General features: G+C 40.8%; 1 protein-coding gene across 1 annotated transcript; it reads right to left on the bottom strand.

Annotated features, from left to right (window-relative positions):
• Positions 1 to 5,512: 5,512 nt before the first annotated feature.
• LOC137879778 (uncharacterized) lies at positions 5,513 to 26,977 on the bottom strand. Its single transcript, XM_068720668.1, has 6 exons — positions 26,390 to 26,977; positions 8,587 to 11,504; positions 7,419 to 7,441; positions 6,587 to 6,636; positions 6,257 to 6,332; positions 5,513 to 5,584 (listed from the first exon to the last, which is right to left on the bottom strand). The coding sequence occupies exons 2-6, from the start codon at positions 11,384 to 11,386 to the stop codon at positions 5,513 to 5,515; spliced, it is 3,021 nt and encodes a 1,006-aa protein (XP_068576769.1). The 5' UTR covers positions 11,387 to 11,504; positions 26,390 to 26,977.
• Positions 26,978 to 27,480: the final 503 nt, after the last annotated feature.

Raw genomic sequence — 27,480 nt, 5'->3', positions numbered from 1 at the left:
AGACTGAAACCAAGAGAGAAAACATCAGTGAGAAACAGCCACAGAAAAAGAAAAAAAAACCAAACAAACAAGGAAGGTAAAGATAAAAGGAAAAAGGAAAATAAAACTTTCAGTTAAAAAAAATTCAAGAAATCAATTGTCTTTGTGATGTTGGGCTTTTTCGACTTTGAAGGTTGAGGAAAACTTGCAAAAAAAAAAACCCTCACTCATTTGTTCTCCTTCTCTGTTTGAACATTTATGGAAACACGTCACACGTCTCTCCTTTATTCCCTCCTTGAGGACAAACACCAACACGTTTGTATTTCTATGTTTGTGAGGAGCTTCACTGACTGAATCTGATGTTATAATCGAGTTTGTCTGGCCCTGCTACAGACGCTACTTCAATAGACTTTGCCGTCTCATAAACAGTTTAAAGGTGCTGAAGTCGACATTCAGAGCATTAATAAAGCAAAAAACTAATATTTTCTATGTAAGGATAATGTAAACTTATGGGGCAGACAGACTTCTTGCTGGGACTAGTATCAATCCAAATTGTTTTATTGTGAGTTGCCTGGTTTTGTAGATATGGGCCGATGACGGCACTCCGATTCTGCTGCTCAACACGCCAAAAAGAAAAACTCAACTGTTGTGAGCAGTACCGATTAGAAACCAGGTTCTTTATACCGAACCACACCGGCATACCGTATCACCGCGCAGAGGGAAGCACGCATTTGTGTTGCTCATTAGAAGAAAAATAGTTCCGACATAAAACTGCTCCAAACAAGGTCTGTAGATTATCTTGAGTAACCGGGTCAGGATTTCTTAAAAGAGACATCGCTGCTAAATCTTTCAAATGTATTTTTTTGGAAAGAAGTCAGACATCTCAGCGGCCGATATCTCCAAAACTGGGCAAGTCTCACCAAAACAATCTAAATTGATCAACAGCACTACAGGTAAGAGGACCAGCGTGTGTTTTTGATTTGGGGGTGAACTGTCACTTTAAGAAAAGACAGCACATCCTTTGTTTTCCTTTGACAGATTCCTGTAATATGTTGTTTTGCGCTTTATACAATATGTTGCCTTGAATCGTGTTTTGTATCATTTCTGTGGATCTGTGGATGTGAAGAGAAATGTGACAATGCTGTAGCAGTAAGGTTTGGAAAGGTTTTGACTGTCTTTTTATCATCTCCCGCATAAACAAAATACTCCACTTCAAATGCATCATTCAATCCTAGAGCATCCTTCCATCCAGCACTTTAATTTAGAGCTGTGATACACCTGAGAAATGCCCTTAAAATCGAAGCGCAGCTCTTTTTATTTAACTGAAAGAGGCTCTGCTCACAAGCATCTCACAGACGCATGCAGTCAGTCATCATTACCTTGAACTGATTACTGCCATTGAGCTGCTCTGAGATTCATCAGCTCGAGACATATCTCTCCACTTTAAGACATTAAGGTACTTTAATGAAGTAGAATGAGTTGATGGTGTTTAAAGTTTAGCTCAAGACACACACAACTCTGAAAACGCAAAGGATAACGCAGTGAGGTCGAAGCGTTGTACTCTGTAGTAAAGTGCAAAGAATGAAAAAGCAGCAGTACAAAAACACAAGTATCCAAAAGACCCTGGTGGTCTTGCTTGCTTCTTTTATGGGTTCCATTTCCCATAAGTTACCCTTTACTACTGGCACTCAGTGCTGGTGGGTGAAATGAAGCAGCTGCGGCTTTATTGAATGACATCTGGTTCCCGATCCTGCAGAATGGCACGATAAATCCTTAACCTGAAACCTAAACTTAACCCTAACTCTTTGGATTTGGCCAAAGCGGCTTGTGGACTTGTGGAAAGAGAAAAGCGTCAGTTTTACAACTTCATACACATATTTTATCACAGCTGCATTGTCAAACGAAACTAGTGAATCTCCACTTGACACATCCACAGTTATATAACGTGAAACTGCTGAGTCATGAGGCGTGAATTACGTAGTGATTAGACATCTATTTCCACTTTTCACCCAACAACATTGATGTCTGGATTATTGGAAAAATCTCTTCAACCTGAGCTGACCATTTTGGCCAAAATAGGCTCAATTCATTGTGGCTGACTGAGGGTAAAGTGGTCTGTAACACGAGAAACGTTACACTTAAAGTCACTAAACTGTCTCTTATAATAATAAATCTGTGGTTCCTCTGCGTCTTTTCAGTGCTCTTACTGAAATTTGCAAGATTTCACCTCGCCCGAAGAAAAACAACCAACGAGAGCCGAGACGCAGCTGTCAATCACTGCTGGTGAAGCTCGCGAACTCCGATCAAACTGTTAAAACTCGGCAGCGATGATCGAATGTGTATCGAGATTCTGTTACCGTCTCAAATGTTTTTAAGAAGATATTCAAGTGAACTGTTTCGCTGTAAAATTAAATAAATGGAATCAAATGTAAAGTTTGCTTCGGCCGGTACCCACCGCACTATAAATACACACTACAAATACAATGCAGCAGGGGTCTGAAATGTGGTCCAGCATCGATGTTGGACAAGGAAACATGGGACTATGTGCTCATGTAGAACGGACCGGCTGCCGTGACCCGGTGAGTTTTGAGTTGGTGCAGCTCAAATCATTTGAAGCGACAACAAAGTCTAAATCTCACATTTGCAGGAGAGCAGGAGGAGAAAATTGAACCGTGGTTCTAAATTCATACGCTGGCCACAAAAGTGCTGACTAACCTTGTGTGTGTAACCATGACAACATGTTGAAAAATAGTAGCAGGCTCAGGAAACAAACTGCTGACTTTAACCACAATCAAATATGTTTCGTGGTGCTCTAACCTTCTCCGCACATATTTTTCATTCTAGTTATGTGAGGACTTTTGATCCTATCAATATTACACACATAAAACACACATCACAAACTACTCTGAATGACATCATCTATCTATTTATATTCTCCGTGTTTATTTGTAGTTTTTGTTATTTTATAACGTTTCCTTTGTGCTAATATTTGAATGGTATTCTTTTCATTACTTCTTTTTATATATATTCTATATTTATATATATATATTTTTATTCTTGTTTTTAATCTTTAATGTTGTTGTAATTTACTTTTTTATTTTAGGTGAATTATTTACTATACCTATTGTTTACTCTTATTTCTATTCTATTTTGCATTAGTGTCAGTGTTACTTTTTGTTATTTACTCTGTTGTTTGTATGTGTTTTTTTTCTTGTTTTTTATCAATCTCTAGCACAAGATGTTCCTTATGGATTCCCTTTCTTATCATATCTTTAGTTTCTTTGGGCTGTTATGGTTTTATCTCTAAATTGTCTTTATCTGCACAGTTTGTTCGTCCTTTTCCTGTTTTTATATCTCTTCATAATTTGTGTAAAATCATATACTCAACTTAACAAAATTAAACTAGATTGTCCGGGAGCCTTGACATCTCTAAAACCTTCAAACTTCTGCTGTTGAAAGAGTGACCTTCACTCCGGAGGACCCACGTCTAATCAAAGGAGAAAAAGTCTCTTTAATCAGACGAGTCAGGTTTCTTAGATCTCAGCGACTGAACGTTCCCAGCTCTAACCTCTCAGGCCGCAGTCAGTGGATGCACGTCTCAGCCTCCCTTAAGTACTTCAAAGTTAATGTGAGACGAAAGGGAGAGAGACAATTTACCGTGACATTTATCAGCATTTGCTTGTTTGGGGAGGCAGGTGTGTTGTGTTACAAAGTGGAGCTCTTGACTTGCTGAATACCAGCAAGACAAACCTGTTAATTAAAGAACCTGTAGCTAAAACACAATCAGAGAATTGTCTTCTGAGTGAAAAAAGGAATTGATTTTTCTTGTGTTTGTCAGAGCGTTTTGAAATAAAGGTGAACAATGACTGCTATGGGTACGAGCGTGCGCACCGGCGTATATAAGACATCTTCGCACGCAGCAGATCTAAATGCATTGCTACAATCAGGAGCATTAGAGAGTTTCTAAAGGAGCCCATCAAAACAAACCCAGCAGCCAAATTCTCACTTCTCTTTTACTCACCATAGCCTGAGGGCCGACGAAGGGAGGGAGGCAACATGTGCAAGGAGAGAGGACAAGCAGAAAGAAAAAGGTTAGAGACAAACAAACAGTTTCCCCTCGGGGAGGATCAGCAGCGTTCACCTTGAATCCAGCTATTCAGTGCTGGCAAACAAATTATTACCCAGCGGGTGCCACTGCAGAAGTGCCCTTTTGCACATTTATCCTGTATGTGGCCTGCAAGTAATCATTCCTGAAGGATCAAATTAGCTGATTGTAACGTGACAAACTCTGGTGTCGCTCAGCCAGCTTGTTAACATGACTTTCCTCAGCTAATTCCAATGCCGAAGCCAAAGTTAACGGGCAATTAGAGCGGTAATAAATAAGCAAAGGTGACTGAGCATCTATCTGGTGCACAGCAGTTGCAGAGAGAAACACAAACTAACAGGGTACATAGAGGCGATCCAGCAGCATAAGAAACCAGCATGTGCATTTTTGTTAATAGTAAATTAATAAATGAAAAAATTATAAATAAAATCACGTTAAGATAGATGAAAGCTATGATTGGTTTGATAATTGATCATTGGTGTGTACACTTTCTCTCTGACATGTTGTAGGTGGTGAAAAAAAAAAGAAATTGTAAATAACATGTGACATTTTTATTTTTATGATAGGCAGCTTAATGTGATGACATATAACTCAGGGGGAAATATTCAACGAGAGGTGGACATTGAGGCTCTTTGAGAATAAATAACCAGGGGTTCATTATTCAGGAGTAATGGACCTCATGCAAGAACATTTCTATATTCTTCTCTTAACTTTCTCCAATTTTGTGGGTGGGCCAAGTCAGATTCAGCAAGCGCTCCATACTTCAGAAAAAATGACCAGCGTAAACATGATGAATGCCACCTGTGTAAATGAAAGGCGTTCATAGGAATTATAAATTAGCATATAATTAACGCCCCAATAACACCATATAAGGCAAAGTGTGCTGCCCCATATATCCTATATTAAAGTCCTGCTTTCGAAGATCCATAAAGGAAAGTCCATAATTAATGGGACCTAAAAGCCCAGGAGCGGCTACAAATAAAGAGGGCTGTTAATGCCGAGTCACCTGAGGGTCACACTGTCACTGAAATAAAGAAGAAATGGTTCGATAGGAAAAACATATCGCCCCAGCAAGGCCATTGATGAATACAACGGGAAAGGGTCAAATAATTTAAGTCGTTTTGCAGCTTGAGATGCTCGTATTGATATTGTACAATAGCACCATATCGAACATTCTGCATTATATGAGCCTATAATTTGAATTGCAGTTATGAAGTGTAATTATTATAGGGTTTTCAAACAAAGAAATGCTTTAAAGTAACAAAATATACAATCCATTGTAGGCTTGGATAACTGCAGACTAATTGCACAGTAATTGACCAGAATAAGAGAATATTCAAAATACGAGATAATTGGTGAATTAAGTTAAATCTTATGTACAAGCCACTTATGAACGAATCTTTTCATACAAGACAGCTACCTCCAGTTCTAATAAGTGAAGCCGATGCTGAAGTGCCTTAAACCTGCATTCTCTCGACTGGCCATCAGGGAGCGACTCCTCTGGTTGCAAAAAGGAGTTTGATTGTATAGAATCTATGAGAAAATAACTCAAATTCTCACTTGATTTATAACCTCAGTAAACATTAGCTTGTGAACCTGACAGGTGCAGCATGACAAACCTGGTATTTCTCAGCAGCAGAGCATGGAGCCCTTCTCCACCCACAGTGACTAGTTGGTCATGTTTACCTCCTGACATATATTCAATATAAACCACCACACCATATAAATAGAAAAAATACTTTGCAGTTTTCTTGTTCTCAGATTTTCAGTCTGTAAGTATGCAACATACACAAGACTTTCTTGAATGTGTCAGTAATAAGTGACATGTATTTTAGTTATGCTCAAATATTAAACACATCTCATGTTTCAAAGACTTCATTTTGTATGTTGTTTATTCTGTATACCAGTGACTCCATCTTCATAGATAAATGTACAATCCGTCAGATAAAACTTTAAAATATATTCTTAAAATGATATGTTGATATGATATAATATACCAGTTAGTTTAGGGTTTATTTGATAACATACTCGCTTTTGTCCCTATTTACTCTTTTATTTTCTCCACGTTTTGAATTTTGTATTTCCCCAAGTGATCAATTTACCCTGAAAGAAATATCCTGAATCTGATCATGTGTGGTTTAGGGCGACAGATATTGAGTGATGTCTACTCACCAATTCACTGACAAGAGGAATGGGTCTCCTCTTGCGGAGGTCTGGCATGCTGTCAATGCCAAATGGTGTGTTTCCCCTGTACACGTACACGCACACGCACACGCACACGCACACACACACACACACATCGACAAATTCCAAAATGCAATGATTAATATTTAAATAAAGAAAATCCAGGTGCAAACACTGCATCAGGTAATCACAGTTGTGTGTGTGTGTGTGTAATCACACACACACACACACACACACACACACACACACACACACACACACACACACACACACACACACACACACACACACAGTTCACACCAAAAAGCCTTTACTGACCCTGGCTTGGCCCAGGGGTGCTTGCTGGGGTCACCATCTTGATCTCGGATCTGAAATAGAATGTCAAAGGTCACGGATTTTGCCATTTGAAGGTTTTATGATGTGCTTTATTGGTTTCATGATTTCATGACACTGCAGCATGCACAAGCACAAGAGAAACAAGAAAGTGGGAACGAAAAGAAAAATAACAGGAGAGAAGGGACTGAACTGGGTTGGTTGAGTTCCAGCATTGCATGCCAAAGAGGGCATTTTGATCAATCACATTGCCCCCATACATATATGAGCATCATAAATCTGGTTTTACCTTGTAAAGAAAACACCCACCAAACATGCTCCCAGTAAACATACATTGAATATTGAATTTTGCTTCCTGACAGCGTGTTTTTTTTTGTCTGACAGCTAGTAAAGAAAATGTCACAGTAACAAAACATGCTGATATGTCAGCCTGACGGACCCTACACCAATATTATTTTTCATTAATATTGTGTCCTAATCAATACTGACCTATTCCTGAATGGCATTTTTGTTAATATTTATGACAGGAACAACAATTGTTCTTAATAGGACTCAGATGCATTGAGGCTGGCATCTCGTAAAACCTAAAGCTATTTCAGTAGCTTTAAATTGAAACACAGTATTTTCAGGATTAAGCGAGCATTCTTCAGAAACTGACAGAAAGCATTACACAAAAAATAATTAAAGATTAAATCAAGAGAGACACTGACATGAGAAAAATGCCAAAAGGATATTAAGAAATTGTACAGGAAGAACAACTTCCTATAAGACGTCATGTTAATACTGATAACGAGAGAGAAACCACAAAAGAGGTAACCTGATCTCCTTCTTGACTTCCATCTGTAAAATAGCAAAAGAGAAAAAAGGAAACAGACAGAAAAGAAAAACAGTCATGGACTAGTTTGACTCATCATGGAAAATAACAAGACACACCCTGTGATATTCATTTTGTTGTAAACGTTGAAAGCAGTAGCGCCACTGAGTTTACAGATAGAAGCGGGTCTGAGGTCATAAATGTTTCATTAACATGTATAATTTATCATGAAAATGACTCTTAATATTTCCCTTCTCCTTCGTCCTTAATGTCAGGCTTGCTTTCCAAGGAGATAATTGATGGTTTCTAATTCAGCAAATGGCTACTGCTAGAGCCTCGGAGAGGAGTAAGGGACTCATGAGTGGCATGTGATACATTACTCTCAAGGGGGGTAGAAAATTATAGTGTCAGCAGAGACCGTTTGCTGCAGAAAATACCTAAGGGACCTTTCAGTGCGGGGGCTTATTCATAACCGCTGGGTGAACTTACCCAAAGAGGATACTGACAGTTATCCTTTTATCAAGGTACACACAGATCACAGAGCGACAGATTAAAGAGTTTCGGCAACAATGAGCGGCTCTGATAACAAATAGGTGGAGTGGAAAAGGTTTTGAGCGAACAAGCCAATACTTCAAAATAAAATGAGTCGCTTGAATAAATTGAAAAAACTAAAATAACAAAAAGCAATCGATCGAATGAGTGCTTAGTTAGCCAATCAAAGCCACGGTCGGGACAAACGCTGTTATCAAGCTGTTACGGTATATCTTTTCAATATCGCCCAAAATTGTAGTTTGATTTCACTTTGCTCCACTCTTAAAACCCCGGCAACTCAGTATGTTGACATGGCTATGCATCAGTGTTGACTTTGACTTAAATTCAAGCATATACTTTAGTCTCCAGTGATTGTTTAAAGAAATTCTGATCCTCTCCCTCACGGGATTCGGTTAGTGCAGAGGCAATGTCAGACTGAAGATAGAAACAAGTGTCACGAGCTGACAATTCTTTCTGATATCAGGTAAGTTGAAAGCATGAAATGTCGGAATAACAAAAACAAAAAAAACATGTACTGTAATTGTGTCTGATAGATGACTCATTTACTAAAATAAAAAAAGACAAAATGGATGGGATTTAAACACAAGATTATTGCAATTTAAAGTCCAACAATGACTACCTGGTTCAAAGTCATCCTGAGAGAAGGTGGACATTGTCATACTAGTGAGGTTGCGTCGGGACTCCCTCTTCTCCCGCAGAATCTGCTGGAAGGTCCTCAGGCACTTTAGCCTACGTTCATCCATCTGGCTTATCTCCAAGGGTGGCTCTGCTGCATCTCCTTCCACTTTGCCATCTGCGGCCACAGTGTCTGCGGTGGAGTGCTGCGGCAGCGGCACCTCAGTTTCTACCTGCTCCTCCAGCGCTGCAGGTTCATCAACCGAAAGGGAGACTGAGAGGGATTCTGTAGTGGTGCATTGCGAAAGCTGGGCTTTAATGGTCCGATCTGCAGGACCATTTGCAGGACCTTCTGCAGGTTGTTCTGTAAGGCCATAAGGTGGAGGCAGTATTGAAGTGCTACTGGAAATTGGGTCGAGGCATACTGAACGTTCTTCTGGGAATGGGGGGATCTTGTCTGAACAAGGAGGGTGTTGGCAGGTGTCTGTAGACTCCAATGTAAGGCTGTTGTTGGCTTCTTCAAGCTTAGGCTCCACAGAAAAAAGATCAGATTTGTCAAGAGTATTGTATCTGCATAATTCCCGAACAACACTACCACTATCACCCACATTACCTTTCAGGAATTGGTCACACGTTTGTTCAAATTGTGCCTCATAGCATTCAGGCTTTGAAGGCAAATCAGCTGTATGTAGGTCAGACGGCATTGATATTTCAAAGTCTGCTTCTTCTCCAGGATTCTGGGCTCCAGGTACTTCAATTTTGCGCAATGCACCGCGCAAGGCAGAGCTAAAATCAAGTACAGCTCGGCCTATTCGCTTGACATTGAAACCACCAGCTTGGACATCTGCACTGACAGAGCGAGGGAGTCGATTTTCTAAGGTTTGGTTGGTGGCTCCAGGCTCTTGGATGAATGGCCTATCAGCTACAGTGGTACATACCGATTCCTCAGTCCATGTGGCTGCTGAAGACTCTTCGTAGGCTAAATAAGTTTCCTGATAACTATCAACATGACAGTCTGTAGTGTAGCTCAGGTCATTTGACTGCCCATAGTCAAATTCCTCTGCTTCTCCATCATGTCCATCAATTGAATGGTAACCAGAACTTTGAGGGTAGGACAAATCAGCAGAACATTCATATGCCACAGTGGGCTTTTCAAGGTTGGTATCTATTGGAATATTGATCCCACACTGGGATTGAGGCCTTCTTCTACGTGACTGCCACTCCTCCCTGCTAGAAGTGCTGGCAGGTGAGTTGTAATGTTTCCCAGAGCGAAGCGAGAGATGTTCTGAGCTTCCTGTGGAGCACTGCCCTGAAGTACCATAACCTCCTGCACCTCTGTAGTGACCCCAGCTACCAGCTCCTTCACAGCAGAGAGGACGCTCACTTTCATGCTCCTCCAGACTTCTGCCCCTGCGATAAGCAGTTTCCCTATGCCACGCAGATTCCCCAGAAGCACTGTGTTGTGGTCCAGTGTTAGCCCAATGTTCCTCTCGATCATCAGCTCTTTGCTTCTTCCTTCCATGACTAGATGGTGGTCCCTCTAGGTCTGACTCACTATGACCAGAAGACAAGGAGCTGGTGCTTGGATAATCATGGCCATCCGGCCTTTCAAAGTAGCCAAAGCTGAGCTTTCCTGCTATCGCACCTACAGGGATATCCGAACTATGGTCAGAGGTATCCTCTGGTTCCTCCAGTTCCTGATGATCCACTGATTCAGCAATTGGGGACACAGTAGATTCTTCTGCCCCTGATAGCAGTAAATCTCCATGGATGCTATGACGCTCATTGCAGACTTGAGGGAAAAGATTTGAAGAAGACTTTGGCATTGCACTCCCTAAACTGCCATAAGCACTAGCGGGCCTTCTGCGGGAGGATGATCCATCTTTGCACCCTACCCCCGACCAGGTACCTGCGTGAACCCCTGAACCCGCCTTGTTGCTAGAACGAATACCCTCAATCTCCAACAATACAGCGTCTACACAAGATGACACTTCCTCAACTGACCCTCGAACTGAGGTCAGATAATCCCTAAGGTCTGAGATTTCCTCCTGTATCTTGTTGATTCCCCTCAGCTCTTTAAGAATGTGGTCGATGATAGCACTTGACTCCTCCTCTTTTTCTTCGTCCTCCTCCAGCAGCGTACCTGGCAGAGCTCTGTTGAAGTTGTAGTCCACACAGTCACCAGTAGAAAAGGGTCTCTTTGGCCGAATACGGGGCGAAGCAAAATCCTTCCCAGCTGCTCCTGCAAATTTACTACCATTCATGTCTGGGCCTATTGGACTGTAGTGCGGGGGTGGTTGCATCTGCTCAGGAGCTGCCTGAATGTCCCCCTCAAAGGAGATTCGTTTTATATTGGCTGGGGATCTGCAGCTTTTGTGCTGCAAAGTGCATGGTATTCGTATACATCCCTCTCTGTTCAGCTCTACCTCTCCAACACATGGCGGCCCTGGTGCTTCTCTATGTCCTTTACCGTTTGACACCTTTGGAGAATAGGATTCAGCCCTGGAGCTAACCTTTGGATATCTGCTTCTGTGCTCCTTTCTGTCCTCCTGTGTTTCACCCTCTTCCTCATCCTCAATACCTCCATAATAGAGGTGGGAATCTGGGACATGGTGATCTGCAGACCCTTGCAAGAGGCGATGTATTTTACCGCGAATGACCAGTGCTACCCTGGGGTTTGGAGCTCTCTTCTTGGGTGAATGGACTTTTGCCTTTGTGCCGCCTTTAGGGGCAACACCTGCTCCATGTTGACCATTGAAACGATTCCTGGAGAACATATTCTCAAGAGAGCAGACTGTCCTCATCTAGTTTCCCACATTGTCGGTGGGTGTTACAATCAATATCCTCACTGTATCATAGTTTATTAATTAAGCCTTTCGGAAGCTTATTCAGCCAAACCACTCAGTGGCCAGTGGTCCGTGACTAAAATGGGAAGACAAAAATAAAATACTTGTAAACACATCAAACACAGTAACATAGAAGTCAATTGAAAAGTGCGGAAACGAAGAAGACATTTGAGGAATTATATATACTTTTTTATGAAGATATACCTCTTTGCCTTGATGGAAGACACAGTAATGTCCTGCTCAAATCGAATATATGTCAACTTTCAAATCAAAATCAAATCAAATGTGTAAATAAAGAAACACTGGGACATAGTGCGGTAACTTGTGCAATCATTCATGCAAAATATACGTGGAACACAAAAATGAGTAAGTTCTGTTCTCCCAAACACATTTCCTCCCCTTGCCCAGAACACACTGACCATACGAGTTGAATCTGAATAGCAAAGTTCCCTGCAATTTTTTATTCATTAAACTGCTTGGTGGGATCTATTTGCTGAATATACATAAGTGCAAATTCATAAACTGAATCTCCAGTCGACTCTATTACTTCTTACATTGATGCTGAATGAAAGCAATATCCAGATAATGAGCATGGCATGCATCTTGAGATCCAACAGGAAATGGAGAGTACGCCAGAGACGCATGCTACAGTTCATCGGAAGGCACTTCAGCCCTCAGGACTTTCATCAAATGTTCTAATGAAATTATTCTTTTGTTAATTTAAAATTCTAAAGATCCTTGGACACAGATGGGCCATTTTGTTGTACTGCCTGGTACAGTAACTACCCTTTGTTAATCTCTTTTAAACACGACAACCGGACATCATCCAGTTTCAGATGACCACAGTGGATTGTCAACACACAGGCTCTTGAATATTCTTTCTCAATTCACACACACACACACACACACACATACAGACAAAATTCATCAACATTTGGTCAGGTCAGAATTCAAACAGGTAGTGTCTGACACCAGAATTTCATAAACTAAATGCTGACATACATTAACATCTATAATCACACGCCAAAAACAATCTCAATCTGTGGTGAGAAAATCATTTACAGAGGACGAATGAACAGCACATTTCTTGCAGGTTTGTAGAGAGACAGAGTTTGAGATATTACTCTAATACAATGGGATTGATTATATTTGTTGATGGACTTATTGATCAGTTTCACACTATTTGAATCAGATGTGATGGCGTAAACAGCTTCACTGTGACTGAGTTGTGGATATAATGCTTCAGAATTTAGTAATATATACCTTGTGTAACTATCTGTATTGCCAAAATGGTAGATAAGTTATGTACTTTTCCATATCAAGGCTACAACTAACCATCATTTTTACGATCAGTTAATCGGCCTGTTAATCAAATTACACTGATTTCACCTATCAGTGAATTACAATTTATAAAATCCCAAGCTGGCTAGTCCAAAACCTAAGAAACCTAAGAAGCAAGGACAAGAGAATGCTTTCCATTTTTAGTTAGCAAAATGAAAAAACGTTTTACATTTATTTATCTGTTGACTAATTGAGTAATCAACTAATCTCAGTCCATTGCAAAACCCCAGTGCTTTATAACTCCAAAGAAAGTCAGTTATACTTACATACATATATTTCAAAAATCTGGGAAAGATTAAGGTACATGTTGTGTAGCTGTGCAGGACTGATGCAAAACAAATCATGAGCACAACTTTAACGGCTACTACTGCATTGTTTGCCAAACCTTCCCACATATAAGGTGTAAGGTAATATGAGAAATGCCTCACATCACCCTCTCCTCTCTAATTCACATTCCTTTACCTCGATCTTGTTTTCATTGTTTGTAAAAATGCTTTTTTTCTTTTCTTGGCTTTTAAATTCATCATCCAGGCACTTCTGTTTTACGTAATCTTTCTGTGGTCACAGAGGAACTGTAACACAGACTCTTTTTTTAATATTGGTTGTTTATAATGTTGATTCCCAGCACACCTACTTTTCATGAGTCTCTTTGGAAAGAAGCCTAAACTAAATCCAAATGTAATGTTTATTATCAGACACTTGAAACCGATCTTACATAATGTCTCCTGGTGTGTTACAAAACAAGGGTTTTTATACTTTTTTAATGCCAAGGGCAAAGTGAATATATGTTAGTCCACAGCCAACATTTTGTCTCATGTATAATTTAATATTTAAGGCTATATTACTTAGAGTACGCCTCTATTATTCTATATTTTTGTCTGTTGAAGCTTTATTCTAGTCGAGCTAGGATATACCAGAACAGTCATTCTTTATCTCCTTCTGCCACTGTACTACGTTTTAGTAAAGGAAATAATGAATAAGATTAAGTATTATTAAATTCATTTAAGGAGATTAAAGAAGATTTTGGGAGCTGTACTGTAGATACTCAGTGGTAGGAAAGCTAGTGAAGGAGGGGTTGTGAATGGGGAAGAAGTGTAGAAAAATGTCAAATTTGAATCAATTCCACCCTGAGGGCGAAACAACGACCACATTAAAACAGATATGTTCGGAGTCACTGCAATGATTAATTATTAATACTAAAATACAGGAGCTGCAGACGAGCACACACAAGGTTGTCGCTTACAATTCTTGATGTATGGATAAATTATAAGCCCTGAAAAAAAGCTTTTTTCTTAATCTTCTTCTTACAATGAGCAAACTATTATCTGCCAAAGATAACAAGTTGGCTCACTTCCAAGACTTGGATTGGCATGAAACTCTCCGGCTGGAAACATCAGTACAGAAGATGAGCAACTGCGTTAGAAAAAAAAGTCAAAGGTACAAGCCTACAGACGAAATTCTAAGAAGGAACATTTCTGTAAGAGACACTCGTTCACCGAGCTTAGAATTGTGAGACATGACCAACTAATTCATAAAGATAAAGATGAAACACACAATTCATCACTTTAAATCTGTTCACTTTCAAATTCTGGCTTAATTGTGGAGGAATTTGGCAGCTGTATGTCATTTTCCACCTGCAATGACAAAACATTCAGAATGTACTCTAACTGGATTCCTATGCCTTTCTAATTTATTAGAAAATGTTGCATAGCAACAGCACTTGAGGCTCATGGGTACTGTAGTATTTCAACTGAAAAACAAACTGAACCGCTGTCCATCAAATCGGACCAAACAACACCCACAAGGTCCTGATGATAACGGAGTTTTGAGTGTTAAACTTATCAATTTATGAGGAGGAAAAAAAGATGTATGTTCCAGTCAATCTGGAACCCTTACACAGCAATTTTGGACATCCCCCACCCACTTTCTGGACTTCTGTTTCACTCAAAAAGCATTTGACAAGCAATGGGATCCTGACCTCCTTTGGGCTCATTCTGGGGTCTTCGAGTGACACCGCTGTGAACTCTGGGAGTGATAAAGAGATGATGTAACTGGTTTTGTGATTATGGATGTGTGATACCATGCCTTCCTTCTAGATGAGGCGAGATACTCCTCTGACGGAGGGTGAAGCTGTGGGATGATTGATCAGATCGACAATAATAATCTTGTAATAATGGTAGCTAAATGCCTACTCATTTGTTTTATACTTCTTTTTTTTGTTCTCTCTTGTTTTGTCCTCTTGTTTCATAAGATGAGTCTTGCTTTTTAATTACCTCGTCCATTAATGTGTATAAAATTTGCCAAATTACTTTAATCGTAAAGGCAGGTTTATTGATATATTTTTTCAACTAAACTTTAATGTTTCTTATTTGGACACAAATAGTAAATGTCTTATAAATACTCTAGATTTATCTGACAAACTGTTCACATGCTGCTCTCTGAGGGTGATGTTGCAAAAATAATGGTGGTGCTTTTGCTTCCTGGCAGCGTCACCACCACTGATTCACCCTGGCTGTTTGTTTTCTCTGGGAGTCTGGTGGAGAGCAGCTGGCTGATGGCAGGTTAGGAGGCCCCATCATCCCCATCCAGCCCTACTGATTAGTGAGCCGCAGAGAGGATGGGAGGAAGCTCTGGGCAGGTCCAAGGGTTTCTTAAGACTCCAAGACCTCAATAAATATGAGGATTGGTCTGTTTCTTTGTGCAACACATTCATGCTCAAAGCTCTTAAAATGAAAACCTACAATTTGCAAGACATGACAAGAGATACTGTAGCTCCTTTATATCCTTTTTCTTCCTCTCTCTGTGTCTCCTGTTCCTCCTTCTCCTTTACATTATTCTTATTATTTATCACTTCTTGTTGGCAACACTCCCTGGCTTTCTTTCTCAGTCATTTCACATTGGAAACGACCCAAAAGAGAAAGTCATACTCGAGCCAAAAGGGGAGATTTTCTGAGTGTCTGCTTCAGTGCCAGCAAATGACAAGGATTACTTTGGAGATTTACCTCTCCCTCTCTGGTGAATAATGCTGCAGCATGCACTCATGTCACAGCGAAAGTCAACTAGTTTCTACAATTTAGAAATGACTCGTTGGAAATCCAAAATAACCGTGGTTACTGTCAATTACATGTGGTAAAACTATGTTATTGTACTTTCCAGAAGGATCCAGATGGGGAAAAGACATCAGATCTGGTTGATCCAGTGCTTTGTTTCATGCATGTGTCCGTACATGTAGTCACAAGGTGACACTAAATCCAATATGACATGAATGTAGTGTGAAACAGCACTTTTCTCACACTTGAATACATGTGTCTCCAGGCAAAGTATTGCTACCTTGGTGTGACTTCCAAGTACATTCATAGTTTATGATTACATGCAGGTGGCAGTAAATTTGGGGTACTATAAAAATGAAATGAGGAGCAAAAGTTTGGAACGAGTCGTCCATTTGGCTTCCAAGACCGTTGGCTGTCTTCCTCCCTGTCTGTTAGCCTCAGTCCATGACATGAATAGAATAGAAACTTGCCTGGCTGTGGGCCAATTTCTCATATGAGGATGGAGCAGCGTTCATTTCTTTGGTCTAGATATTTTGTGTTTGGTTTAGTTCTTTGTCCAATTACAAGCAGACTGGGTCTGATGAACCTCAGTCACATGGACACAAGTAGTTTATTGTGTTTATTGGACAAAGATTTAGTATCCTGTCATTCTGTGGGGTTACAGACGGAAGAGGGCATCAAACCAAATGTGACACCAATTTCAAGAGCTACATTCTTTTATAGAATCAGGGTCTCTAGACACAGCTGAATATTAGTATTTTACCCCAAGTTTGCATACATAAGTGGCTAAATGGACTATTCATCAGTGCCACACAAAGCACATTGTCTGGTTGAGTTTAGGCAGTAAACATCTTTGTGGTCAAAGAACCTACAGGGGTGAACAGGGCCAAAATCACAATTTATACACCAACCAGCCGTCCCCAAACCTCTTCTCTAAAGACCTTTACACATTGGGGGTGTTTTTTTTCGTGTGATTAATTTGCACATCAATATATTTTTAGAGTACTTTCACACAGAATGTAAATATTAAAAAGTACATACTTTTGTGGAGTCTCCATAGTCTGAACCAAGATGGCAAACATTATTACTCCTTTCAACCTTGACAAAGACACTCTTTCTGTTTCTGTTCTTACCTTTCACAATAAAAGCACTAGACATATAATATTCCTTGACAGGTATTTAGCATTTTTGTGCTGTTTATTTGTCACGCCTTCAGTGTGTGAGGGATTTATGACTTTCAGCAGTACACGAATGTCATGCTTCTTAACTAAATAACTGACAATAAGTAAGAAAATAAGAAAAACACCTAATTTTTAGGTAAATTTCTGTTTGAACAAATGTTTTTCTGGTTTTGTTATGTCAGGCTTCCCTAAGCACAGATACGTGCTTCATCCCTTCAACCACAAAACCATATGGAACAGCAAACATTGTCTACTCATAAAAACGTACTTGGTATTACGTCCTGTAGCTGACCTGCCTGCCAACAAACCACATCACAATGCTGTTAAAACAAACAAACTAAACTGAACAGAATCACATTTCTAATCAACCTCCTGAAACTCCCCTCAAAAGGTTGCGTCTGAATCTCTCCACACATGCACAAGATTGAATAATTCATAACACGTTCAACAACAACACATATAATCACATAGCACACACAACTAAAACACAATTACAATACAGTAAGTGAACTGCTGCTTTTGTGTATATCTCACCTGCACTGACACATTACAGTCAGCTAATCGTACAAGAGCCAGACAAGTGTTATAGTGAATTTATATTCTGAATGATGGGCACTGCAATTGTTCTGCCAGGAATCTGACTGAGCTCATCAGTCTCGTCAAAGCCTTCTTAGTAAATGACTTTCGTCTTGACTGGTCCAAGAGCCTTGTAAAAGCTCCTCAGCATGTCTCCTTTTCAAAGGCTGTAAACTTATTGATCAGCGTCTTAAATGCTCTCCTGTAACAAGACGAACCCTTCCGCCAATATCCCATTCAGACTATCAATCAAAGAGCAGCGTTGGGAGCCAGCATAGAGTATAATAACTTGCATCAGGTTGATAACCAACCTACACTTAACAGTTAGACGGATTGCTCTGGTGTCTCAGCTTTTCTATTACATAATAAAAAGTAGTATTGCAGGATGGATGAAGAGGTTTTTTTTTAAATGGAAAACCACGTAACACCAATAAAGAATGTTCAATAAGAAAAAGCCCATCTATTTACATTCATAAACATACAAGCTCTACGTCCAACATTTAGACAGCCACAAAAGAAGCAATCTTATTATTAGAAAAAAAACGCATTTCTTTTCACACAATCAACTATAAAAACAAAGATGATTTAAAGAGGATTTTATCTCTTTGAAGCATTTAAGGCATTTAAGTAAATCCACCCTTTTATAGTAAAACAAATAGAAAAGATTTGAATTTAAGTTCTGGATTAATTTAACTCTGGATGAACCTGTTACGCCAATGCTAGTGAGTCTATATACATAAAGTATGTACAACTAATTCACAAAAAATGTAGCTTTATGTGTTTCTCCATCTAGCGGTGCCGCCATCTGCTAACCGCGTTAACTGGTGACTTTCAGCTACGTCTGTGGTTGCTCGTAGTGACTTACGTAAACGGTTGGCGAAGATAATAAAACACAGATGTGTATGTATTTAAAACCAATTAAAGCAAAATGTAAGGCTTTTATGAGGACACAGCTGACATCACTACGATTTTGTTGGAGGTCTGATTGTGATGTCGACCGAATGATGTTTACTTTGTAGTCATTAGGTTGCTACGGATGTAATATTTCACAATAAGTCAGTTGATTGAGGTAATTTATTCTGCGGGACCACCGCAGCCCCGGCCTGGACAGAGTCTTTAGCCCACTAATGCTAGCTATGCTAACTAAGCAGTAGTTGTGTTAACATTAGCTAAGCTACATATGTTAACATAAGGCAGCTGATCAGGTTCTTCTCGAACTCCTAGACATCGTTTTTTAAAAAGAAACGTTACATAGAAAGAAGGTAAAAGTAGAAATATGTACACTTCTTACGGCAGCTGGCTTTAAAAGGTGCTCGTATAGTAGTGCTTTTACATCCGGTATTTTACCTGACAAGATAATTACATTAATCAACAATTCAAATTGTCTTTATAGCTGCTTAAAACTACATTGTAGTGTGTTAGAATTATATTTATATACTGCTTATAAATTATAACTAGAGGGTCTACACAGTCTTCTTTCATCTTCAGTATAATGAAATTAATTAAGATTGTTTACTGAAGGAGGAGAAATACGTTCCAACAGTAAAAAAAAAAATTGTATTTAAAGATAAATATTAAAAGCAGCTTTTACTGTTTATATCTGGCTGGGAAAGCTGAAAGCTTCCTCCTAGCTGTTCTGGAAATTCCTCAATAAAACATAACATGAATCCAGCCACTTATCCACAAAAGAAAAGACACAATGGAACCAGGAAAGTACAAAAGTACATAACTGTGGCTGAATGTAGGATTTGTGTGCATCTCCATGTAAGAAGCGGATGATCACAAGCATCTTGAAAGAGTGAACGTGCGTAATGAGCGTGCTATTCTGCTTGGGACAAAGAGTGCCTGACAGAAAATAAATACCACTATTAGGAGGGGGCTTGAATCCTGAAGAAAAGAGTGACAGCTGGAAGAATAGTGGCAAGCTGGCTGAGACAGAGAGACAGTTGGAAAGAGACAGAGCCAAGAAGAAAAGTGTGATAACAGCTGTTGGAAAGAGCGACAAAATAGATAGCAATGACAGGGGTAATTTTAGAAAGTAAATAAGGGGAAAGAGTAATAGAGCAAAATAAGACGATGTGTTTTGCAAGTGGAATTGTTCCTGATTTGATGTAGAACTGCTTTTCTGTTCTTTCTGAGGGAGGTGAAAGCAGGAAAAGCTCACATTTACAGGTCACAAATTCTTTCATACCATGTTTATCAACCCCTGCGGTAGAAGAGTCCACATTTCTCCAAAGCCGTTAATTCACAACCCACACTATTGCTGACTTCTAGAAACAAAAACAAGAATTACCGCCTCGCAGTTGCATTCCTCCGCCAACCAGACAAGTTGCAGTTTATATCCTTGTCTCTCCAAAATGTCCTCACTTCATCATTTTTATACTGCTTGTGTGAAATTGTCATAGTTAGCGTATGAATTCTTGAGTTATGGCCAAAAATGTTTGTTGTGCAACGTATCCTCATACAACGGTTCGCATGATATATTAAGAAAAGATTCTCCTCATTTGTGTGCGTTTTACAGCAACACGAGTCAATTTACACCCGTTACATGTATACAGTCTTTTCAAAATAAACTTCCGTCTTCACAGGAAACAACTCAGTTAGGTTTTAAAAAACTACTTGTTTAGGAAAGGATCATGGAATACATAGTTAGGGTTAGGCCACAAAACTACTCAGTTATGTTTAGGAAAAGATTGTGGTTTGCTATAAAATATCAAATGAAGTGCTGTTACTGAAGTACACATGTTAGGTTACAAATAAATCAATGTTGACTTGTCGTTTCACACAGGAACCAACAGCGGTCTCCTGGCTGAAAGATTGGTGTCTGCTGGACCCAAAAACCTGCCCTCCCTCCCACCCTGTGTGGGTTTTTGTGGTCTCTTTACCTCCTCGTTCGAGATTATGGGGATAACACAAGAAATTATTTTGTGGGATATCTACGAATTCCATCGCATCAATTTCCGTAAGTTTAGCTACGAATGCTGGATGAGACCAGCCTGCACAGTGACCTCGAACTTTGACCAGCCAACCATGTACCTGGACTTCCTACCTGACAGCTTTTGAGGTACTGTAACATCATCATACCACGTCCACCTTTGGTTCTGAGACACAAAAATCCTAAATCACAGGTCCATCAGGCAGGGTTGTAGGACTCAGAAGCGGTCTTGGTCCGGAGACCATTCTCAACACTTTTTGAAGGTCTTATCTCAGAATCAACCCTCAGACAAAGATAACTCTGGATTTTATTTCAAGATCGGTCAAGCCTGGTGATTTACTTGTTAACATCGTGACTGTGACAATTCAAACACATAAAATCCAGCTCTGCAATGCCTTCTGAGACATTTCTCACGTTACACGTTTACATAGATTACACACTTCTACTGTAGAGATTCTATGCCAATAAAAGAGGTGAATGAAGAGGAACATTGGTTTTCTACCGGTGTTCTTAGCTGAATGTGGAACTTTCAGATCAATTTGAAGAATTCCTCAATGGTTAGCAGGTTCCACAATTTATCCTGTCTCATGCAGTATGGGACTCGCCCTGCCTTGGTCTTGGTCTTGGCCTTGGTCTTGACTTGGTCTCAACCCCTTAAAGTCTTGGTCCAGTCTCGGTTTCAATGCGCTCTGGTCTTGGTCATGACTTGGTCTCGGTTTTTGGTGGTCTTGACTAAAGTATTTCAAGCCGTTTTAACAAGCTGCCAACGCTGTCGCTCGTCTCAAGGAGGTTGTGTATCACCTCACGTTGAAAACCAAAGGGGATTGTAGTGTTTTATCCATTATCTTAATCAAAACACCCAGAGAGCAGGCAAAATGCACCATTACTCCCACTGAGTGGGATCCAGTAAGAACACACATGTGTGCACTCGTACACACCCACCCAAAGGACTGAGTCACAGCTGAGTGGGACACTGGCCCTGCTGTCGCATTCATTAGCCTAAATCTCCTGCGCACTCTAATTGATTTATCATCACCACTCCACCTCCGTCCAATTCCATCAGTCATTTTTTCAAACACACATTGAAACCTTCACACATGTGCTCACACACACACACACACACACACACACACACACACACACACACACACATTCAGTATATTATGTGCAGACCCTCCTTTCCATTATATCTCACATGCTCACGCACAAACACGGACCACCACCCTGCTGGTGGCGAGGAAGGAAATTCAGTTTGCAGCATAAACAGATTGCTATACAAGGTAAAGTGATTGCACTTGAAGGCTCTGATGGGCTCTAAAGTAAAGCTGTAAAAGCAGCCAGGAAGAACGCCCTGGTGGGGTGTGTCACCGTTATACAGCAGCTGACATGCAGACAGGGAGGGCGGGCGGGAGGGTTGTTGGGAAGCGGAAGGTGTAATCACTTTCCTGAGCAAATCGAATGAGCCGGTCCTGCTCAATCCTTTCCTCCCTGTTTCGAGGAGAGAGTCTGCTGCTCCATGAACCGATGCTGGCCGCCCGCCATTGGTAACCCGATGCGAATGACAAAATGCCTCCTGAGTCTAATTGATTTAGCTTTCTCTCAGCCATTTCAAGAGATGCCAAACAATTGTTGTCTCCTGCCAATTCAAGAGAAAACCTCTGTTGCGAACAGAAAGCTTCTGCCTATCAGCTGGCTGTGATGAATTGATGGTTTGTGCTGCCTGGAGCAAAGTCAATGTATAAAACCCCCTTTTTTTTTTTTGTCACACTTTTGACACACCTTTGGGAGAGGCTGCATCCGGCAATCTACGCAACTTCCCAGAAACTGACAATCCAACATTTGAGTGCGACACAATGGATGCCTTTCAGAAGAGACTGTCCTAAAGTGTGCACCGTTATCCTCATTTGTACGATTTATCGCATCGAGGCATCTTGAAGAAAGTTGGCGAGGCCGTGGGCGAAGAAAACCAGGAGAAGATTATGACAACAGGATGTTTGCCCTGTCTTCAAATGTGGCTATTTATAATAGTTACAAACAATGCAGCCACGTCAAATGAACTTAATTTCAACCACACGAAAACCTCTTAAAATAACGCATGTTTACCTTTGTTCTTAAAAGCAACATGCAGCCATCTGATTAATGCTCTTCTCTTCTCTCAGTAGCAAAGCAGGAACATTCATCTTGCACTCGTGCACCTTGTGCATCAAGCTTCTTTCTTTGCATTAACTTGTGACTAAGGCTGGCAGAGTCATAGCTACGACCAGCTACAGCATCTTGTCACCAGGAATAGATTATGCAGTCACTGCCTCTCTCTTGTCATCTCAGGGCCTGCTATTCCCTCTCTGCCATGCAGCACTTACTGATGTTTCTCACTTTCAGTCATCACCTGACAGCCACACCCACCTGTGCATCTGTTCCCAATCCCCTATTCAGCTCCCCTTCATATACAGTACACCTTATTTCTTTGCCAGACTGTCTACAGCACTGTCTTACCATCATGCCCTCTTCTTATCTGTTCATGCCTACTTGTTTTGACTTTCTGCTTTTCCTGCCTTGCCCCTTTTTTGCTTTGTTTGTCTGTTCTGAGCGACCGGCTGTTGAATCACCGTGCCTGCATGTCTCTGAGTCCTTTACCGGCCTCACCGAGCCTTTACTTTCCAAAATAAATCAGACTGAAGGCTGTCAAAGAATCCAAGTGTAATCACTGAAAAAAGCAGTCAGGGAATACACAGATTGACAAAAACTAGCAAAGTAGGCCCTCTGTGAACCAATATTCACCCACCAGCACACACTCAATCAAACACAAATGCAGCGTTGTTAGCGGTGGAAAGACCTCTTGCCAGTGCAAAACTGCCAATTTGGATATCATTTTGAGCATATCGCCAGTTTAAACCATATTCTACTGACAAATCTGAACCGAAGTCCAAACTAAGCTCGTAAATCAGAACCCTAAAGAATTCTACAAAGCTGTCTTCACTCCCAAATGTCTAAAAGTGCCACTGTTTCTCACAGGTTTAGAGCTACATACACAGGTAGGCGTAAACTGTAATGCTGAATTAAATGAGTGTCAACTCATTTGCACATATAAATGTCACTGTGTCCACTCTCTGAATGCCTCTGCAGGGGAAAGCCAGCCACCTCCACAACAGTCGGTCCGCCCTGCAGGTTCACGCACACGCTGCTTGATTGACGGGATCCAGATCATTGTGGTCTTTCACCAAGTCGGCATCTCCTCATGCACGGCCACAAACACTTAGCGAGGTCAGCGTTGGTGTGCGAGCTGTAGATAATTCTTATCATCTGTCAGTCAGAGGAGTAAATGTAAAGAGGTCGGGACCCAGAGGATTTTTGCAACGTGACAGAAATGTTTATTTGTAGACAATCTATGAATCTCGGCAATCTGGTCTCTAACCCGACAACTTAATGGGTTTAAAATAATAAACCCTGACGGTTCCAAATACGTCAGTTTAGCTTCCATCAATGATTGATAAGAGCACAATAATGATTCAACACTGATGATTCACTTTTGTCAAAATGTTTAGTTGCTAAATACAGCATGCAAAATGGTAACTGTGGTGGCCATAAATCTGTTTATATCCATTTTAAACAACAACTACAGAACTTGACAAACGTTCAAAAATGCACTAAAATGTAGAGGAGGTTAGAATGGATGAACTTGACGTACTTAAGTAACGGTCACTTCTGTAGTTATTTTAACCCAAACAAATACAGAGGCTTGGTCGATGGCCCTACGCTTCAACGACGCTCTTAGTTCCCCTCAAACATCAGTTTTGGATGTATTAGGAAAAGGCGTGTCAGTATATGCTCTTCACATGCAGAGTGTCTTTTCAAAATGAACTTCTGTCTTCACAGGACGTTTAGGTTTAGGCAACAAAACGTACTGAGTTAGGTTTAGGAAAAGATCAAGTTTGGCGTTATATTGACTCACTAGCGACACAATTGACGTGACAAAATATCAACGCTGACTTCCGTTTATACATGGGACACGAGTAGTGGTCTCCTGGGTGAAAGTCCTGTACTTGTGTGACCCATCTACCCAGTGTGTGGAATATCGGGGGTCTTGGAGGGTCTGAGAAAGTGTTTTAATAGCTTACTAATGCCCAGCAAGTTTCATTAATCAACCTGCAAAACATGTATTCACACACGCACACGCACACGCACACCCACACACACACACACACACACACACACACACACACACACACACACACGCACGCGCACACACACACGCACACACGCACACACGCACACACGCACACACTTGTGAGTGCGGGAAAGAATTTTCTGTCGTAAACGACACAGCCAGCCAGAGCAGCAACAGGTGGTGCAAAGCCAGCTTGTCTGCGCATCTAATTGGACCCTCTTTGGACAAATATGATCCAGTGCCTTTCATAAGGACCTGGATTACAGGCGGGACATTGTCCCTCCTCTTCTTTGGATACCAGGACGGCAATAATGAGAAGAAGCCGAGTCAATGTCTGTGTGTCGGCATGTGTGTGCGGTTAGAGAGAGAGAGAGAGAGAGAGAGAGAGAGAGAGAGAGAGAGAGAGAGAGAGAGAGAGAGAGAGACAGAGAGAGAGAGAGAGAGAGAGAGAGAGAGAGAGAGAGAGAGACAGAGAGCGAGACAGAGAGAGAGAGAGACAGAGAGAGAGAGAGAGAGAGAGAGACAGAGAGAGAGAGAGAGAGAGAGAGAGAGAGAGAGAGAGAGAGAGAGAGAGAGCTGTGTGGATTCTGTTGCAGGGCCTAGTTGCGTAGTTGTGTGAGTGGCTTTATTTTTACACACACCACATCTACCAATATTCCCATCCGCCCTATGTGGACTATCTCTCAGTTGATACTATGACAGTTGCTATTAGCATCTCACAATGAGGACCCGTGGTGTCAGACGCCGAGGGGCACTGACTAAGCTGCAATATTTGACGTGTTGGGAGTGAGTTGACACAAACATTAAGAAGATGAACTTTGCAGCCATGTCATTAATCCAATCTCACCTTTCCAGATTATTTTGTGTACTTTTAATGACTGAACGACGTCCTGCAGGCTGCTAAGCATCTCACGGGAAAAATGCATTTACCACAAAGATGAAATATTGTGGTTAAACTTCTAGATTAGAAAATATAATTGTTCACAACCCACAGAAGGTCCCAACCTGCAGCTTGAGAAGTAAGGTATGAAACACTGATGCTAATTAATCAAATATTACTGTTGGGAAGCTGCAGGAGCTGCAGGACCTCGACACCCTCACGCACAACATATGAGTGGGGATCACGACTAGTGTACCCACACAGTGAGCTGTTCTGGAGAGGCTGCACAGAGCTGGAGGAGATAAAATACTTTGTCTGCTAGCTCAATGCCAAGCCCAATTGGCAGGTGTAGGGAACAAGAGGCAGAGACACTGTATAGTTTAAAAAAACTTCCCTCAGCACATTGAATAAAACGATAGCAGGAAGAGAAGAGGGAGAGGAAAATAAAGTGCACAAGGATTTTGTTTCAGTCGCTTTGGTTAAAAATAGATTTCCTGACATGACGGTGCAATGTGAGAAAAGAGAGGAAATGGGTTTCTTTTTTCAGCACTTACTCCAACACTTAAGCTCACACAAATCACATTCAGATCTTACAGCATAAAGATAAGAGGTTCAGGATCAGGAGGTCTTCTCACATCCCACAGGGCTAATAAGCACATTCGAGCTCATTGCATGAAGAACAATCCCTGATTTATTACATATGACATTATCGGTATTACATCTTTATCAACTCCAACCCCTAGAGATTCCTCAAACGTCTTCATGTTTCAGTAGTATCTCTGCCATGCACTTTCTGATTTCCTCCTCGAGTGAAAATAGAACAAAAAACCTACCTCACGGAGGAAAGTGTTAGAACAAGAAACCCGGAGCCAAGTTTGACAGCACAATCCAAGCGTCCTCCAACGGAGCGACTACAATCCCCCAAAGAACACTCGCAGATTGATTGCGCCTCTTTACGTCATTTTTAAAGACATGAAAGACACAACAAAAAAAAAGACGCTTTGAAGTAACGAGTTTGGGGAATCTAATTAACCCCCCTTGAAGTGGGATTCACTCAGCTCTGTGACAACTCAGAAGATATTAATGGATCAAAAGGTGAATAAAAGAAAAAAGCATATCGGTTCTCCGGTGTCTTTATCATGATGCTCGTGTCAATCAAAGCACTCTGTATCACTTTCCTGTATTTCCTGTACTCCTCTCTGTCTTGATCACAGCGCTCACAGTGTCTCTTCCCAACGGTCTATTTCACTTCCCCTCTCAGCCTGTACACACCGCACAGTCTCCTCCTCTCTTTCTCCCTCCTTCTCTCTTTCTTCCTCTTGCCTCTCTCTATTTCACATCCTCACATCTCCTGATTGATCTCTATTCCTTCCAGGCTTTTCCTTCTGCCCTCCTCCTCCCATTAGCTCCTCTGATCGCAGCTTGTTGCACAGCCGACAGACGCACCACGTCTTGTGCGCTCGCTCTCTCTCTCTCTCTCTCTTCTCTCTCGCTGCCTCTCTCGCTCTCTCATCCTCACCCACTCTCTTTCTCACACATTTCCACTTTTCACACACTCCGACAGCCAAACATATGCTACTCTGCTCCAGTACAGTATGCACATGCACTCAATGCAGAAGATATTTCAAGAGCCATCACAATTAGCTCTGTATGTTTTACTGCTTCAACTGTACTTAATATTTTTCACTTTTCAAATGCTTGCTATACAAAGGTGCATGTAATGATGCAAGCAATTATTTTGACAATTCATCACCTTATCGTTTAGTCCATCAAAGGTAAGAATAAAGAATAAAGTGGGAAAAAAACAAAGTAGTATTTCAAAATTGCTTGTTTTGTCCAACCAAAAGTTCAAAACCCAAAGACATTCAAATTACAATACAAGACAAACAAAGCAACAAATCCTCACTCTTGAGGATTTGAGATT

The sequence above is a fragment of the Cebidichthys violaceus genome, unplaced genomic scaffold (genome assembly GCF_023349555.1).
Source record: "Cebidichthys violaceus isolate CVI_PGR_0920_01 unplaced genomic scaffold, fCebVio1.0.p SCAF_26, whole genome shotgun sequence".
Lineage (NCBI taxonomy): Eukaryota > Metazoa > Chordata > Actinopteri > Perciformes > Stichaeidae > Cebidichthys > Cebidichthys violaceus.
Note: the sequence above shows the minus strand (reverse complement) of the source record. Positions and strands in the feature narration are given on the sequence as shown.

Coding starts and splice junctions, on each gene's coding strand:
- LOC137879778 (XM_068720668.1), bottom strand. CDS start 11,386: ATGAGGACAGTCTGCTCTCTTGAGAATATGTTCTCCAGGAATCGTTTC. Junction 7,442..8,586: donor TCAGGATGACTTTGAACCAG/GTAGTCATTGTT, acceptor GCTATTTTACAG/ATGGAAGTCAAGAAGGAGAT. Junction 5,585..6,256: donor TTCCTCTTGTCAGTGAATTG/GTGAGTAGACAT, acceptor TTTTGCAACCAG/AGGAGTCGCTCCCTGATGGC.